At 42.9% G+C, this 19,258-nt stretch overlaps 1 protein-coding gene across 1 annotated transcript in view; it reads right to left on the minus strand.

Moving 5' to 3' along the window:
• The window catches only part of CSPG4 (chondroitin sulfate proteoglycan 4), a 60,776-nt gene that overhangs the window by 10,534 nt on the left and 30,984 nt on the right, over positions 1-19,258 (minus strand). The window contains exons 2-5 of the mRNA XM_088148372.1: positions 10,872-11,035; positions 6,022-9,591; positions 4,370-4,849; positions 3,293-3,469 (exon numbers count right to left, since the gene is read on the minus strand). Coding sequence (XP_088004498.1) covers positions 3,293-3,469; positions 4,370-4,849; positions 6,022-9,591; positions 10,872-11,035 — 4,391 coding nt within the window. The remainder of the gene's footprint in view (positions 1-3,292; positions 3,470-4,369; positions 4,850-6,021; positions 9,592-10,871; positions 11,036-19,258) is intronic.

Genomic DNA, 19,258 nt, shown 5'->3' on the forward strand with positions numbered 1-19,258 from the left:
TCCAACACTCTTTAGAGGAAGAATGAAATTAAACATGTAGCAATGTCTCAGTTGAGGAGAACTCAGAAACCTTCACCTCTGCCCCTGAAAACTCATTTTGTGCTTGTTTATTTCAATTTGTTTTGGTTGCTGGCATTAAGCAAGAATTGCAGCTTTGGAATAAATCCTGAACTGCTACAATTGAAACCAAAACATTTAAAAAAAAAATCCCAAAAAACTCTGGCCCCTGAATGATCTCGTTAAGCATCTGTTCAACAATGAGATCATACGGTATGAGAACATCGCCTTCGAACGCTTTGGGTTTATTTTTACTTAATAATATGTTCCCCCTTGATTTTGTTTTCTACAACACCCGATCCCTCAAAAGAAAAAAAAACTCATGTGGAATTTTTCCTCCTTCCTCTGGCACGCAGTCCAGCTCCATCTTTTGTGCTGACACAATGGACGTGTCCTGCAGGAGTTGGCCTTTGACACCATGAGATGTAGCACTTAGGACAGTGTTGTCCAAACTTAAGATGAGTGGACCTCAACTCCCAGAATTCCCCAGCCAGCCATGCTGGCTGGGGAATTCTGGGAGTTGAGGTCCACTCATCTTAAAGTGGCCAAGTTTGGACAACACTGACTTAGGAGCTCCATCTAGATGACCTCCAGGTGGAAGGAAGCTCCAACTTCTGCCTGCCTGCAATGATTCTCTGGAATTTTGTAGCCCAGGTCTGCTATTCTTAAAATTCTAGTTTGGGGGGTTAATTTTGGAATTTGTTTAGAGCAGAACTGCCTGAAGGGAGCTGGCACACTTGAATGTCTAGGGACTCTGCTGGCCAGCCTTTGCTTGCAATCATTATCTGTTATTTGGATTAATACAAAGCTCTTTGCTCAGCCATCAAAACACGAGACACTCAAGTTCTCTATTAACCCCAGAGGGCAGGATGAGAACTAAGGGGTTAAAATGGCAGGAAGGAAATTCCTGATGGTAGGGCTTGATTGCTGGCAGCACAGGCTGCAACATGAAGTGTGAATTCTCCTTCAGGAGAGGCCTTGGATGGTCCTCTGTCAGCGATACTCTAGAGCAGGGCATTTTCCAACTTTTGGGGTCAGTGGGACCTCTTAATTAAAAAATAATAATTCCTGGACCCCCTGATCAAGAAGCAAAGCTCTAGTGTTTGAAAATGGGCTGTCTTTGAGTGAATGTTTTTCTTTTTCCTTCTGGCCTTCATCTCTCCCAGGAGTTCTGTGGAACACAACTAGAAAAACCCTGCTCTATCTGAGCAAGGACTTGACTAGGTGACCTCTAAGGTGCCATCTGTAATCCTGTCATGGCTAACTTCAGCTCTCTCTTGGACTATCAGAGGCCTAGTCCTGGCTGGCAGGCACAGTCAAGGCTGTCCTGCTTCAGACTACAGATTGAAGAGGAGAGGGCTTCTATTTTGGAATGCTTCTTCCACCCCAAACAGAATCCCACATGTAGAAAGATGTCAGGTCAAGGATACAAGAAGCAACTGAAAATAAGGCACCAATGGACCTGTCAGATTGGTGAAGTCTGCCGCTGAATTAGTTTAAAAATGTAAAAAGAAAAAAAAAAGAATGAGTTTCTCTAACATTTCTGATCTTTGTGGAAGATCAACAAGTTCATTCAGCTGTGGAACAAACAGGTCTAATTTAAAATAATAGTGATCACGGGGCATATCTTTTTAAAAAACAGGATCACCTGTATTCTTGCTCAGGTGTGCCCCTTAAAGGTGAGAGGTTTCCTCCCACACTTGGCTTTTAGAGCAAGGAGCTGAGAAGGATCAAGCAACGCTTGGGCCAAGCGACCCCAAAAGAGAAAATGTGTATCTGTGTGTAATGAGAAAAACAATTTAATGAGATCAAGTAGTGGAAAACAAGGATGGCCCTCATATTGCTCTCCTTGGTGAATGATTAATGAGGTGTTACTAACAGGCAGTTGAATTTCAGAAGGTGGTACTGAAAGGAAGGGAAGATTGTGTGCTGAGATGGCACCGTTATTCACTCTTTTAGAGCACCCTGGAATAATTTAACAATAACACTAATGGGTGGCTGAAAGATGATTCCTGCCTCTTTTATATTAAAAAGTACATCTTGTCATCAACTTCCATTGCAAGTTGGAAATGGCTACATGGATTTCTACTGCCATCTTGTGAGCAACGACTTACCCTGCCAGGCAAAAGATGGCAAAAGGAATGAGATGGTATTTGGGCACTCCCTTCCGGGAATGCAGAATCAATCAATGCATTTTTTTTTAAAAAAAGAAAAGGGTTAGACATTTCCACCCGGCCTTCATCTCTCAAGGTCTAAATCAGAGTCGAGGACTCAGTGGAAAAAAAAGGGCAAGGTTTGCATGATTTGGTCTTCTGCTACCCTGGCCTTTCCTTGTCTCTGGCACTGCTAACAATCAGCTGACCTGGAGATCTAAAACCCATAAGGATCTCTTTCTAGATTTTAGTGGAAATGTAGACTTAAAGAATCTGTTGCTGAGGGTGAAAAAAAGAGAGTGCAAAACCCAGCCAGCTGTTCAGTGTTCAAAACGACAACAGCAAGAAGCCAAGTCTTAAGCTGATGGCAACAGGCAGTGCTATCCAAAGCAAACAGCCATAGAAGAACCTCAAGAAGTAAGAGAGTTTATCTCCCTCGGCTCAAAAAGTCACAGAAATGTTGTCTGTAGCTATGAAATGCAGAGATCCCTGCTCCTCAGGAGAACAAACTCAATTCTACACAAAATCCTAAAGTACAGAGCTGTCACACTGTCATGAAGACCATAGTTGTCCCAGTTGTAACTTGTGGTTGTGAAAGCTGAACCCTCCAAAAGGCTGAACAGAGAAAAAAAAATGGCTTTGAATTTTAGTTCTGGAGAAAATGGTTAAGAGTACAAAAAAACTAATAATGAAGCTGATGCTTAAATATTTTGGACCCATAATGCTAAGGCAGGAATCATTGGAGAAGATCTGAGGCTTGGAAAAATGGAAGACAGTAGAATACATGGTGGCTAGATATTATCTCTGGTGACGTAAGGAGGAGCTTACGAGGACTGAAGGAAGTTCAGACAGTCCTGGCAAAATGATATCCACTGGGTCACAAAAATCTGGAGGCAACTGAACAACTGAACAACAGCAACAATAAATATACGTTTTATGCTACTTCTGTTTGTTAGGCCAAGACTTATAGGTGTCTCCACAACCATCTGAAGTTTCCACTTAATAGCTATAACTAGACTAAGATTTTGGGGAGCAACCCAGGGTAACCTGAAAATTCCACCCACCACTCTTGAAGTAAGTACCTGCAGTTCTGTGTTGACCATTAGCACTGGTGCCTCATCATTGACTGGAGTGATGCTAATGGAGATTGTCTTGGGTTGGCTCTGTTGATTAACTTCAGAAACATTGGCAACAACTGTGAATCTGTCAGTCAAGGATTCACTTCCATCATGCACATACTTGATGAGCTGATTCTCCACCTAAACACAAGGAGGACATTGTGATAAGAGTCCTGGCTCAAATTCTGCCTCTTTACATATTCACATTTATTTCTAAGGGACTGTGGGGAAATTAAATTTCAATGAAGCTGGGATGGTTCTTAGTAAAATCTGAAACTTGGGTCAACCAAGATGCTTGTGGAAGCAAATACTTCTTTATGCCTAAATGTCACAGGGTACACAGATGTAGAAGGTTCATCAGTGCCATGGAGAGTTGGGAAAATCTAAAAACTTGGAGATATGACTTACTGGGTGGACAGTACTGGGTGTGTACTGCTTGAACCAATGGACAAAAATGTCTAATTTGGTGGTTCTAGTTGCATAACCTGCTTAACTGAGTCATGTGGGGGATCAGTATGTTGTGTCAGGAGGAAAACTAGATCAGTTGACCCAGCCAGTTAATCCTAAAGGGATTAGATATGATCCCAGATAGACTAGAATAGAGAGGCTGCCACAAAGAGGGCCATCATAAGGCAACTTTTTACACATCAATGTCTCCATCCAGCAAAGGTGCATGTCCATATAATGGATGACTGTCATCCATGCCTTTCATGTTTCCTCTACAGGCATCCATATGACTGGACAAAAAAACAGCAGCCATGTTTTAAATTAAAAGAAAGATGCCCTTTTATTTTCCTGGTGGAGGTAGTTTTCTTCTGCATGCAAATATAGAATTGGAGGCCTGGAGTTTGGAAAACTAATGACAAGAAGCAACCAGAGTTGCAGATCTTATCCTGGACTGTAGCTTAAGATTAGGCTACATCCATCCAACCTGAGATTCTCAAGTGCGACAGTAAATCCTGCATTACCAGCAGAGATATTTCAAGAAGGACTGGCCATGTCTCAAATAAACAAACATAAAGAGATTGTGTTGCTTCCTACCTCATACCAGGAGAAAGCATTTAAGCTGCCCTCTTCAGGTCTTTCCATATTCTGGAAGATGCCATACTCTGGTATCTCGACAATCACAAATTCTACATTGAAATATGAAGAGTAAGTACTGGGAATATTCAGAATATCCATGGAAAGCACTTGGCTGCTCCCTTCAGTCACTGTGAAATTGTGAACCTCCAGGGGGACTGAAATGGGAAGGATCTCCAGGTCCACCACAATCTCTTTCAGAGCATCTACCCCATCAGCTGTAATATCAACGGTGAAGTGGTCTCTCTGAATCTCAGGGCTGGAATGCAGATAGAGGACTTTGCCTTCATTAACATCTTCCTGGGTGAAGGTCTGGATGGGATCCAGGCTTGGGGGTTCATCTGAGGCATGGTTGTGAGACAAAGCCACCAGAAATCCTGATTGGGGAGGGAGGGTGATTGTATAGACAATGTTTTGAGGTTCAATTTCTTCATGCTCAACCTGCGAATTGGATGAAGAAGGAAAGGTTTAAGATTTCTTTCTTTCAGGTTGATTGCATTTGATTGTTAATGGACTTCTTTTCATTTTCTTTCTCCTCCCCACCTTGTGGTCATCACTGAACTGGAATATTAGCTAGACTACATAGATTTTTCTCTTATCCAGTGGCTAGATCCATTAGAAAACAGATGCATGAAAACAAGACTGGAATTTTACAGACTTCAGAGAAAATCCCATTAAAGTCAATGCATCATAGTTCAGAGTAATTGTACTGTAACAGACACTGTGGACTAACGTAACCCTGAACTAGAAACACTAATCTCCTGGGATATTCTTAAGAATATAGGCAAGTGCCATTGCTCTACCTTGTCCAGTCTAAAAAATCTTAGGATCCAGGCATAACCATCTAATACAATCTGTAGTGATGTCATGTGTATCATCATGCTATTGTGCAAATGATGTAACTGACACATGTTACATAACTCACATTGTTCTCAGGAAGATGTCATGAGGTATGGGATATTAGTTGGCCCCTCATGCCCTTCTGTGGATGCCCGCAGTTCCAGGCCTGCAGTTCCCCTACACCTTGGGTGTTTAGTTTTTGACCTGTTCATCTGGATGCATGCAACCTTCCACACGCCACTCAAAGTATGGCCCTTAACTTGAAAAAGTTGTGTAACCCTGATCTAGTTAATATTCTCCACGCCGAGTGAATGGTAGCTCTCCAGGGCTTCAGACAGAGGTGTTTCCTAACCTCCCTGAAGATACTGGAGATTAAATTTGGATTATTGCATGCACCTTCTTGATGATAAGAGTGGTTCAGGAATGGAGCCAATTGCCTGAAGGCCAAGGTAGCCTGTTCCTGGATGGAAGTGTCCAAAATAAGTCCATCTATATTTAATATATCCTATATTAAGCTCACCACAACCATCTTTTAATATCCTATACAGTGATCTTGTGAGCTTAGATAGCCTATAAGAACTTCTAGCACTTCTATGACTCTAAATATTACAAGATCGCTATCTAAATCTTGTTAAACAATAAACCTAAAAGACCCCTTAAAATCCTTAAATTTGCAGAATATTCCTATTCCTCCTACTTTGTTATTTTAAGGACTTTTTCAGGGGAAGAGGAAGTAAATAAAGAAACAAAAAATTAGGGCAAGTATAGCTTACCAGCAAATAGTCATTTTTAATCTGCATTGCTTCTCCTTGGAGGACGTGTATTCTCTCATTGTGAACAATATTTAGTGGGTGAGGATGGGAATCTGTTAATATGGTAACTTTCAATGTGTCTTCCACAGACACCTGGTTTGCTTCAACAGAAAAGTGAATAATATCTTGGGAATTCCTGCTCCCATTGTGATGGTAAATAATTTCTCCTGCCAGAAGGTCCCTTTTTGTAAAAGATGAGATTTCCTGCCCACCTCGTAGCAACACTCCCCACATGGGTGGGGCCAGGATACGGAAGAGGATGTCCTGGTCATTCCTGATATCCATGTTGGTTTCCAAGATGAGGACAGAGGAGTCAATGACCCCATGGCTACCTTGGTGAATGACCAAGCCAGTATGGTTGATCTTGATGTAAGGGTCTGAAGCTTGCACTTCGAGAAGTGTTGTAATCTGGTGTAGACCATCAGAAACCTGGAACTGAATCCAACCTCGATCAGCTCCTGAGTGGACAAAGAGGATGTTTTTCTTCCTCAGGTCATCTTGAGTGAAGCGATACAGCTGGCTACTTCTATCATCTGCAGCAATGATGTTACCAAAAAGAATATCCTTTCTTACCAACACCAGCTGTGCATCTGAGAAGCCTGAATCTTCATCAATAAAGGCTATGTCTTCTGTGGTCATCAGGCGCTGACCTTTACGCACCACATTAAAGACTTTGTTGACCAACTGAACTGGGGTGTGGTCATTTACAGGCTGAATGGAGACTCTGAAGACGCCTCTCACCTCCTCAGCTTCTGAGTCAAAGCTTCCCTCCTCCTGCTTCATGGCTACAAATGGGATGTCATCTTCTAGGGTCTCAGAATCATCATGCTGGTACACAAGGCGATTTTGTAGGATATCTTCATTTGTGAATGTTGTTATTGTCTCCTCACCGGTTGCCCCAGGCTCAGGGGTTCTCCAGATCAGCTTCCCATGTGTTGGACCATCTATCACTTCATACATGTAGTTCATACTGTTGACACTCTTGACAAACAAGTAGTCCTTGGTGATTATGGCCTGCCCTCCTTCTAAAATGGACAAAAGGACATTAGTCAGGACAGGGGCATCTGGATCTCCCCCTATCTCCATTTTGTAAGTATATACAGGGGAATAATATGGTTTAGCCATGATCCGGAATTGGAAGAAATCTTCTGTCTCCTTTGAGTCTCTAACAGTCGCAGTGTAACTCAGTTGATGACTCTGCAAATCCTCCTGTGTAAAACCTAAGCCATCAGCCAGCCTAGTGCCCCGAAGTTCAAGATTTCCCTTTTTTGGTGGCTGAAGGATCACATAGTGGAAAGTCACTTGGTTAGAACCTGGTTCTTCCAAAACTGCCTCCAGTTCAGCAGATGTGATGTTTTTTTCTTTCTCATTTTTCATCTGGAGTGGGACCATGGTTTTCATTCTGATGGTAGCCCTTTTAATTCTGATGAGGAAGGTGTTGTTTTTCAGAATCTTCTGGCCTACTTGGATGGTGAACTGCAGCTTCTCAATCATGTCTTCTACTCGGTGTTCATCATCTGTGCTAGCATACTGGATACGCCCTTGATCAACATCCTGCTGGTAAAAAGATTCTATTTTCTTCCACTCTCCACTCAGGCCTCCTTGCTTCTGGATTTCACCATACTGGAGGGGTGAAGTCAAACGATACAACACAGGTACTTTTTGCTGGACTGCATTAATAGCCACAGAAAGGTTGGCTTTGGTTATTGAAATAGTGTCCCCTTGAAGGGCAAAGAGTCCTGTGTTGTTGTGGACCTGGATATCTGGTTCCACTGCATCTATCCTCAAGGTGGCCACTGGACTCATCACCATGCCATCATTAACTTGGATAGTAAGGGTGGATACAGGCCCATCTTGATGGACATAGACCACATGGCCTGCTTCTAGATCTCTGCAGGAAAACTCTTCAATTGGGACTCCAGGATCGAAGTCATATTCCAGATATCCTTCTTCCATTCTCTTCCCACCAAGCACTTGGAATCGCAAGCTGTCACAAGGGGTATCATCATCATGTGCTTGAACAATGTCTGGGTTGAGATGTTTGCGTGTGTGTTCCAAGATGACCATGTGATCTCCATCTGGAAAAATCACTTCAGGAGCATCATTGACTGGGTTGATTTTAATGGGTAGCAAATATGTCTGGCCTTGCCACAAACACTCCGGAATATCTCCTCTGGCAGTGACGGTGACCTCCAAGAGCAGCAGATCCATGGGTCCCTCAGAACCATCATGAACATACTTGATTTTCCGATTCACAATGTCCAACAGGGTGAACTTCCCTCTGCTCCTGACTCTGGAGAGGTTTAGTTCCAATTGCCCATGTCTTGGGTCTGTAGTGACACTGAAGAGAACCTGAGATTGCCTGATGTTTGCACTGTTCAGGTCAATGGTTGGCTGAATGTGCCACCACTCCAAAAAAGCCGTGCCTCCTTCAGCAACTACCAAGGGACTGACGTGCAATAGTTGGGTGAAGTTAGTAAAGACTGGTGGGAGGCTAGGATCAGGGCGACAGGGTATAACAGGACCCTGCCAACTGTCTAGAGGAGAGCTTGTGGTGGCTTCATCCTGTTCATAAATATTGTCATAGTCTGAGTACTGATCCAACTTTCCACAGCCAGCAGTTATGTCTTTAGTAACAAGAGCATCTTGCAGGCTCTTCCTTTCCTCATTAATCCTCAGGTCCTCCATACAACCCACAAAGGAGTTATTGAAGAAGCTGTTCACAGATATAAGACCCAGTCCACGCTCTTTCATTCTGATGGCAGCCTTCTCATTCAGACCACCAACAAAAAGAGGTCCTTGAAGATCGAGGTAGCTATGGATCCCCTTGCTAGAGGTCTGTGAGACATAGTAGTCAACAAGGATCTCAAATTTTCGGTTGTCCAAGTGGACCTTGACATAGTGATCCTGCTCATTGCTGAGGTAGATGTTGTTGTGAAGCACCACAAGGCCTTTCCCTTTCTCTACCACACCTCTTAAGTGTCCATCAAAGATTTCCAGATAGAAGAAATCCTTTTTCAGCCCTGACTGATAAATCAGAGGGGACTGTTTGACGCTTGTGGTGATTACAAACTCTATGGTACCTTCATTCCTTACATTCCAGCCAGGGAATGTGATATAAGAGCTTGGCCCTAGGAAGCCGAAAGGAACCTCAGGGCCAGCAGAGAACTCTTCACTACATCCCTCACGGATGCCACGGGATGCTTTGATGTCAGTGCTGGTTGCCAGTGCAGAGAGGACATCGTGATCATTAAATGTCAAAGTATGGAGACAGCCCCGGAATGGCAAACTCACTCCAGTGAGGTATGACAATTCCAGGTTTCCTGTACCTGCCACATAGAGCCCATAATCAATGTCCAACTCTTGAAGAGGCTCTGGAATTTCTGTGGATGTATTAAAGAGGCCATCCACAATCAAGATCATCTGGCCATCTGTCACCAAAAGATCAGTGTCATGAGTCACGAGATTATTGAGTTGTACTTCTGCTGGAGACCTGACAATCAGTTCTCCTGAGCCAAGGTCCATTCTGGCCTGCACAAAGAGGAGACAAAAGACAGCATAATAATGTTGAACAGTCAGTTTCCATTTTCTGAATGGTGGAAAAGCTTTGCGTTTGCTAGCCGCCTTGATGGGGGCAAGATGATTTCACTGTTGCAGAATGGTACAGTTTAAACATCTTGGTTTAAACTCCTTTCTGAGTTAAACATACACCATTCCCTTTAAAATGAAAAGCAACCCCCCCCCCCATCCTTCTGGCATTCAAAATTTAGACATTTCCCCGTCTCCCGATAGAAGCTCTGTTCTTCCCCCAGTTTAGTTCTTAATTCATCAAACAATTTCCCGCAGTCCATAATTGCAAGCCCGTTCCCCCAAGGGCTTCTATTCCTTCCTTTTTCCTTCCTTTTAGTTCTAAGCAACGGTGATAGTAGCAGAATGGTCTTGCAGCAGGGGGACCATGAGAAATGGGAGGGTGTATGGATTCCCATGCTTCCCTGGGGGAATGACTCTTCTAGCCATGTCTTTAAGGATGGGGCTCACAGGCAAGTGAACTTTCTCAGAACTTCCTCTTCCAAAAGTTAACAAGGTGAGGCCTCGTCTGGGAAGGGATAGTGACAGAAATGAGTGGATCTGGATTCATCGGGAGACGAATTGATATGGTATCCTTCAAGTGGGAGGAGGGAGTTCCTATTCTGAACTCCCTCAAGTTTCATCCTGTTAACTAGCAACACGTGCACAGTTATACAATAATCAGTTGTACAGCATCATAGGATTGTAGAGTTGGAAGGAGCCACCCTCTGCAATGTGCAGGAATACTAATTCAACTACCCAGCCTTTTCTTAAAAGTCTGAGAAAAGGAGAACTCGCCTCCAAAAGTAGCCTGTTCCACAACTGGATAGTTCTTACAATCAGAATGTTTTTCCTGATATTTAAATGAAATCTCGGTAGCTGCAATTTATACCCATTATTTCTGCTTCTAGTTTCTGTGGCAAGAGGATGTAAAGTTGGTAAGACATGGGTGCATAAACTGTGGTCCAGAGGGGTCCAGATGTGGTCCTTGGGCCTAAGAAGATTTTGGAAATCTAATCATAGACAATCAGTCCAAATTAAAGACTAGCAGTGTTAGGACTGGGTAAGGTAAGAGAGAATTGACGTAGCTCATCAATTTATGGGATTTAAAAAAGAGGAAGCTTTTATTCTGGGTGTGCTGACTTCCAGCTTGACCAGATATTCTTCTATGCACCACTCACACATGGTCTTTGACGTGTTCCTTATGCCCCCCCACCCCCAATCCAGGGAAATATTTTGCTGACCTGTAGGACACCAGCACGGAGCTCTAGAAGAAGATAATCCTTTTGTCCAGCGGCCAAGAAGAGTAGAGCACTGTGATAGCTGGTGTAGAACTGCACATGAAGATGGATGGTGCTGTATTTGTGGACCAAGGGGATCTCCACATGGCCATCTCCAAAGAAAGACACTGAAAAAGAAGTGATGTTGAGAGAGGTTTTCGTCACACCTGACAACTTCTTGCAAGAACCAGATGGATTGCACAATTAACTTTTTGGGGAGGTTCAGTTCAGGAACTTGGGAATGTTTCCTGCAAATGCAACAGAGAACTGATTTTGTAAGGTGGCTGGCTGGGAGAAAATCAAGAAAACCTCTAAGGGGTAAACACTGCAGTACTGCTCACAGACATTAGATGGGGAGATAATTCCATATCATCCACTGAAGACTAGTTTCATGAACGCTCCTCCATCTAACCTCCAAGCGTATAGGTTAGCTGTTGATGAAACATTTATTAGTTGATTGGATTTACATATTACCAAACCCAGGCCTTGCTTAATTTGTGACAGAGCTCAGTTTTCTAGATCTGAAAAGAAGGACCAGGTGCAAGATCCTCCAAGGAGGACATTTGAAGCTGAACAATATTAACCAGAGCATCACCAGACATCATGCATTTGGGCAGAATGCTTTTGTTTGAGGGCCATATTACTTTGATTAAAAACAGTCTGGTAGATAGACAAAAAAACGGGAGTGTTACATGCTCAAAAAAGCAGTGGGGTTTCTCCAGAAGAATCGGTCCCTGAAAATAACAAAACTTGAAAGCTTTGTTATCACCAGCACCGCTTGGTGGTGGTGGTGGTGGGGGGGGGTCTGTCAATTCTTCTGGCAGGATGGCAAATCACAGAACCCCGAGGTTGGACGGGACCTGGGAAGTCTTCTAGTCCAACCCCCTGCCCAGATCAGGAATTCCCAGAAGATCAGGAATCCCCAGATCATCCCAGACAATTGGCTGTCCAACCTTTGCTCGAAACCCCCCAGCAATGGAGCCCCCATGACTGCAGGAGGCAGATGATGTCACCCATCCCACCCTGAGAACAGTTCTTGTAGCTGAGCTCTTCCCACCCACTAAACTACTCCGGGTCCTCTAAGGCCAAGCTATTGTCTCTTCTTCAAACAACAGCTTTACGTTTCATCTCTCTACCACATATCAGACAGCTTTGGGGAACAGATTCACAGAGGGAAGGAAAATACTGCAAGAACAGCAATTCGTTTCAAGAGTAGGTGTGCTAACAGCACAGCTTACTGGTCAAATTCCAGGCCGAAGGAGGACAAATGACCAGTTTTTTTTAAAAAAATCCTGTTCTTTCTATTTAAGGATCGTGGAAGAAATTAATTCTATTTACATCTGATGTGGCAGATTTACCCAAACACGCACCTGAGTGCCGATATTGTGACATGAAACACAATTATCCCTTGGAAGCCACACTTTTCTCAATTGGGCACTCTAATTGCTCAATTTTAAAGAATGTGCAGATTTTGCATTTTGGGAACACGTGACAACATCAGCTTAAAAAAACCCATGCATTAGGAGAAGTTGCTTGTGAAAAGGTATGTGTTGGGAAAAAGGGCGCCCTATAATGTACTTATTTTGCCAAAAGAAAGACCTCCACCGGATATGGACATGGGATGAGCTAAACTGAAGACTAGATATTAGAACAACAGGGACCAACTAAAATTTGTCTGTGATCATTGCCTAGATAAATGACTATGTTAGGAGCTCTCTGTTCACTATGGAAATAAATAGAGAATCCAGAAGATAGATGTTCAGATCTCATAAGATAACCATGCGCAAAGACCCTGAACTCTAACTTTGTTGTCCTTACTGTATGTCTGTTATTCAAATCTAGAACAAAAGGACTTAATTCTTTAACTCATCTGTACATAATATTTGCATTTCCAGCTTGCCAGTTTACAACTGTGGTGATTTTTCCCACAATTACAAAAACCCATATTTTGCAAAGCTGATCTCATAAAGGAGGAAGTTTTTGTTGTTGTTTTTTTAAAGATGCCCTGCTATCTCGTGTCTTTCCAGATCAAAAGCAAACCCAGATGAGACCATGAATATTGTCAGGCTTCTGCAACGCCAGCACAGATTATTCCAGGCAGGGAATGGGCAAAGAGGAAAGCTGGTGAGAATCCCCCACCAACTACTCTTTCTTTGAAACAAGCCTTTGACACGTAGGAGGCATGTGCGTGGAATGAAGTGGGCCCAGATGCAATTATAGATCAGGCTTTCAATGATGTTTCTTACAAGAAAGTTCTTTCTTGAGGAGCTAAATTGGCATCCTTTATAACAATCCTGGCCACTGGTTTACTGGTAGATGATAGTCTAGATTCTGTCCCCTTTGGCCTGTAATTCAGAGCTTGTTTGGGAGATAGGCACTTGGTCAGAACAAACCCTCTTCTCCTTCTCCTTCTCCTTCTCCTTCTCCTTCTCCTTCTCCTTCTCCTTCTCCTTCTCCTTCTCCTTCTCCTTCTCCTTCTCCTCCTCCTCCTCCTCCTCCTCCTCCTCCCTTCTGATCAAGATGTCCTCATAACAAGTGGCAACTCTCTCTGCTTCTATCGCCTTGTGCAATGTTTTAATCTAGAAAGCAATGGGACTTTGAGATCTGGTGAAACCCTGTCCTCATTTTGAAATCATCTAAAGACTGGGATGTCACCGGATCATGGGACTTCTTGCACAGCTTGAAGGTTGACACTTGGGCTTGGCGTCTGGAGTTCCAAACACACCCAGCCCTTCGTAAAACTGAGGGATTAGCCTTGCTTTTATCTGCAAAGGACGTTGAAGGTCAACCTTCTGCTATAAACCTTCTGCTTCTCTTTGGTGAAAAAGACAGCTGCAACCCTGTTAGACTCAAAGAAATTACATCTCCCAAAGAAGTAGAATCCACATAAAATAAGGACCACTTTGCTTTTTCTTAGCATTATATCTTTTTTTTTAAGAGTTAGAACATTGCATTTTAAAAATTCAGCAAGACCGTGCCTATCATTTTATATTAAAGTGGAAAAGAAGTGTATTCCAGCATGTTAAAAGGAAAATTACTGTATACTTAGTGTTCCATATTGGTTTTCTACGTTTAATACTTTCCAGAGTTACTGATTTCTGAAAATAATTCTATTGGCCCTCCAGTGATTATTTCTGTGAGTATTTTGACATTTTAATGGGATTCCAGATTTTAATTAGGGCATGTCTTCATTCCTGAGAATTGTATCTTTCACTTTAGGAAAATAGAGTACAACATTATTCTTTCGCCTGTCCTCTTTACAATCACAGGAACAAGAGGAATTTGAGAAGAACATTAAATTTAAAAAGCCTTTTTTAAATTTATAAGAGAGGGCAAAAGCAAATGATTTCTCCTTTAATAAATGCTCATTGTCCAAGTTCACTGCTCTGGTATAAAGCTTTCAAGCTAATATATTGATTTCTAGCATGTATTAGAGGAAGCACTACAAACGGTATGAAAGTGATGCAGGAAAATTCAAAACCTTTACATATATTTATTCTGACTTTCCTTCAGGTTGAATGCAAACCGTGTATATCAAACTCCTGATAAAAAATGTGGTTCATTGGAAGTCCAGCCCAGGACTGTCATTTATAGCTCACATTTTTTCAAGTTGGCTGACAAGCGAAGGGTCCATTCCTATCTTTCATCCTATTCTCATCACAACAGTCTTGCAAGATAGGTCACACTGAGATGGTGCCTGGCCAGAATGTCTCTATGGGACTTTTCATATGCACCCTTTTTCAAACATGGCTTTACGAGTGGAACCAAAACATGGAGTGGGCCATGTTCTAGTGAGTTTCTTCTGTCTATGTTATTTCTGGATGGGTTCCCACAAACATTTAACAAGATAGGGGAATTAACTCATTTTCAGAACACATGGAATCACCTAGCCAAACCAAATGGGTTACACGACATGCTAAACTACACCTTGCCCCCCCCCACACCCATGACCCAAAGTTAAAGCTAACTCAAGTTGGCATGTCTTGTTATATCAATTGTGTGGTGCAAATTCGGTCTCTGAGATTAGCTGTTCTGTATGTCATAGCAGTTCCTCTTATATCAGATCTAAAATTATTTGTTCTCATCATCAGAAGTCCTCTAGATTTCCAGAAAGGGTTCTGGCCAACCTTGGAGATACCAGAGTTTGGATCTTAGACCTTGTTTCCTGCAAAATGGGCTTTAGGTGTGATAGCAGGGAGTGAGTACTAGCATTTTTTAGTTTTAAGGCTGCTGTGTGGTTCTTTGTCCCATCTCCAAATTACTAGGTCCCCAAGCTAAGACTAGTGCTTATTCCCAGCTCCAAACCTCTGCTAGATCTTTCTGCTTCATCAGAGCATATGATGAGCATTGGCAGTGCAATCAGCAAAAGAAACCATGTCAGGTTTCCAAGCTCCCAGCCCGTACAGACAACACTGACAACGCAGTAGCATTTCCCCCCAATCCTTCTTCCCCTACAATTTATTCTTCTCGATATTACGATTGCTTGAGAGTCCAGAAATGAATGTCAATGCATATTTTGTTGTAGTTTCCCCCCCCCAAATAAGCATAACTCAGCTTGTCGTTTCTCCAAAGAAATTATAGAAATGTACGCCACCCAGAGTCGCTTGATGGTGAGATGGGCGGCTATATACATTGTATAAATAAATAAATAAATAAATAAATAAATAATAAAATAAATAATCTAAGGCAGGACTGTCCCTCCTCTCTTGCCCCTAGGCTATCTCATTTTAAAAATAGTTTAGAGGTGCTCATCTTCCATTTCCCCTTTTCCAAAAACGAATTCTCTGTGGCATCTCTTGGCTTGCAAACGGGTCAATAACAACACCCCCAAAGAGACATGCGGTTTATGACCATGAAACTTCAGCCCCTCCTTGCTTTTCAAGACTCACCTCTGTTCTATTTTAAGAACAAGAGGCGCATCTCAAATCCCAAGAAAGGTGAAGGAGAGGTTGATGAAGAGAAGGAATCGTGCAAGAGACCAAGAGCCAGTCAGACCCATGACTCTTGTATTTTTGATTGCCATTGTGTGCTGTTTTGTCTCCAAACAAAGAACAGCCAGTGCCATCCTGAACTTCATTTGTACTTCTAGAAGTGGCTCATCCAAAAAGTGTGTGTGTGTGTGTGTGTGTGTGAGAGAGAGAGAGAGAGAGAGAAAAGAAAAACTCCCCAGTCCAGAAACAAAGAAAATAATCCTCTGAAGCAGTTTTGAAGCTACCCCAGTAAAATCAGTTGCTCCCTCTGACAGCAAACGCAGACTATGAGAGCCGAGAAGAAATGGAGCCGGAGAGAGAATCTTGCTTGAAAAGCAACGGGTGTGTGTGTATGTGTGTGTGTGCAATTGCTTGCTATTATGCTATTCATTGGGAATTAATTTTATTAATTAATTACACATTCATTGCTTCACATTCCATGGCAGATCTAGTCATTTCCTATCCTAATTCTTAGTCATCTTTCCCTTCAGCTCAAGGTCTTGTCCAGTTGCTCTGGGCTAAAATTCCAGGAGATGTTTTACTTTGCAAGCTGGGGTTGACAAAAGTGACAATCCCAAATAACAGGAAGTTATTAGCCTGACCCTTGACTTTGCCGGTCCAAGCCAGAGTGAGATGGGGAAGTTGGCTAGACCTTTTTGTAAGTTACTAATGGCCTAGTCCAGTGTTTCTTAAAGTGTGCTTCCAGGACCTCTGGGGTGCCCCAAGGCCCTTTCAGGGTCCCACAAAATCCATCTGCCAGATATTGAAGATATTTGCAGAAATTTAAAACATCGTCCCTCTTCTCATCGTTATCTTTTATTTGTTAAAAAAATAGGGTTTTTTCATGAAAAATATTTATGCTAATATCTGATGGGTTTAATAGTGTTATTTTTTACACAATTCAATAAATACATATTCTACCAATGCATCAATTTACATTTTTAATACGGTCAATATCGATCAATAGCACCCATACAAGCAAAAGCTCTTTCCGGGTCCTCCATCATTTTTAAAAGAGGGAAGGGGTCCTGAGAGCAAAATGTTTAAGAAACACCGCTCTAGTCAGTTTGATTCAGTGGTGAGGAAAGAAAGGCAAGGTAAGGCAAGATTGAGGAAGGGGAGCTGGCTAAAGGAGAAGGGAAGGAGATAAAAATGAATCTCCTTTCATGTTTAACTTATTGAAAGAAAGAAGTGAGCAGATCTTGGGAAACAACTGCATAATTGCTTCTGGAAGGGAGGGGAAAAGAAGGGAAAAAATTGAATTATTTGTCACTGGCGCTCTCCAATCACTGTCTGCAACATGTCAAAAGATGCCTGTCTTGTGCAACCATAGCAATCTTTTTACAAGTGGTTGTTTCCCCCTTGCCAAATCTCTTGGAAGACCTCCATGGAGAGATATTTAATAAGTGTTTGCACATTAAAAAAAAAAAAAGGATGCCTTGTTGTTGTCTCCAAAACAAGCATACACCCCCTTAAGGTTGGTTGCACGGATATTGTTTCTGCTACAGTAAAAGATACGTAAATGGACAGAGGATGATGTCGTACAAAGAGTTAACACATCCATCTGCACCATGCTTCTGTTCAACAGGGAATCAACCGGAGCCAAAGTGTGGAATCCCATCAGGGGTCTTTGAATTGGGCTGAAGCGTTGATGGAATTTTGCACGTGTCTTTGATGGACTCCAATCTCCAACTCAGTTTGGCCATTTGAGGCCTGATGGATTGGCCCACCTGTGGGAAAAGGGCTACTCTGCTGAAAGGTAGGGTGCTTTAACAGGGCAGTTCCAGTTTGGGGCCAGCAGGAACTTGTGTGTGTTTGTACTTGTGTGTGTGTCTGTGTGTGTCTGTGTGTGAGAGAGAGACAGAATGAAGATGGCAGGTGTGCCAGAGGAAATCAGAGGTGTGTGCAAGATTTTATTAAAAGAGTTCTTTAATTACCTATGAGCACTCATTCCAGGAAAGCAAGGCACACAGAGAGGATTTCTCATCCTGAAAGAGACCATCTGTTCTCGTCCGTTTCCGGCTGTAGCCGCACCGTTTTCTTAAGGCAGAAAAACACATCAGGGAGTGGACCTCCTTGCTGTTCAGAACAGCCGGGCCCTTGTCTACCCGTGTTTGTGGAACGTGTTGGGAGCTAAGCCGCCACATGATTTCCTGAGACCAGAGGCAAAACTGAAAGTTGCTTTCAAAGAAGGTGACGTCCCAATGCTGCCAACCAGGAGGACACCTTCTCTTTTTTCAACTTGCAGAATGAGGAGACGAGCAAGATGCACTCGGCCCCATGAACCTGCGAGGGCCCAAGTCATCCTTGAGCCAGGCCACCCCTGCACCTTCTTTGCCCTCATCTCTCAAACCACCAAACTGGAATTGAATGGGTGCCCCCCAGGTCTTTCTGTGGGGAGAAGGGTTGTCCTTCAAGAAACTCCATCTCAGCAGACTTCTAAATCCCCTTGACAGTTGCATTCCCTGGAAAAGGCTGAGGTGCCTACAGTGGTGTGGTTGAAAGAAAGCAGTGTTAAAATGGGCTTTGCAATTTCTCTAACATTGCCTTCCCCTGCTTTCTGTTCACTGGACTTCGTTCTCAGAGAGCTTGAGGATATCTTTTTTGGGGTGGGGCTTTGGTAGAAGTGATGGATGGGGCAAGGCTGGTGATCTTGCTTTCCATGACTCTTCTTTCTGTCTCTCTTTAACCTTCCTGGATAAGCACACTTCCCACTCGGAACAAGCTCCCCAGGAGGAATTTCCTTCTACTGTCTCCTCTTGGGCAACCAGGGAGGCAGAAGGGAGAACTGTCCAATGAAAGAAAGGACATTCACAGCTTCCCCTTGGTTGCCTTGAACCTCAAGAAGGGCTAGAAGTCAGTCCCTGAGAATTTCCCCAAACTTTCCTTTGAAAGATATCTCAAAAGCAACATTTCTTCTATCACAAGGAGGGAAAACCAGCATGAAAAATAGCAAGGAAGCACTCAGAAAAGATTCCATTTGGATATTTGGATGGACACCTACGAGTAGAAGTCTCAGCAGCTGTGAACCTGGTGCCCTCTTCCATACATTCAGTACCCCATAGCTAGATTGTACACAAACCTTACCTCACCTCCTATGGCCATTTTGATCCTTCCTTCCTTCCTTCCTTCCTTCCTTCCTTCCTTCCTTCCTTCCTTCCTTCCTTCCTTCCTTCCTTCCTTCCTTCCTTCCTTCCTCTTTTTTGTACAATAGTGTTAATTCAGTATGCGCAATCCCATGACCCAACTGGAATCAAATGGGCTACATTGATACCATGCATTATTTTGGGAGAGGAGGGGGGACACCCCCTGTTAAAATTAATCACTCTTTGCAGATTGTGACAATAGAGTCCCTGGATCTTTAACAGGCTTGGTTATGTG

This window comes from Python bivittatus, unplaced genomic scaffold (assembly GCF_059951505.1).
Source record: "Python bivittatus isolate LINGU-HERP-01145 unplaced genomic scaffold, Pbiv_v1 ctg000530_np1212, whole genome shotgun sequence".
In the NCBI taxonomy this organism is placed as follows: Eukaryota; Metazoa; Chordata; class Lepidosauria; order Squamata; family Pythonidae; genus Python; species Python bivittatus.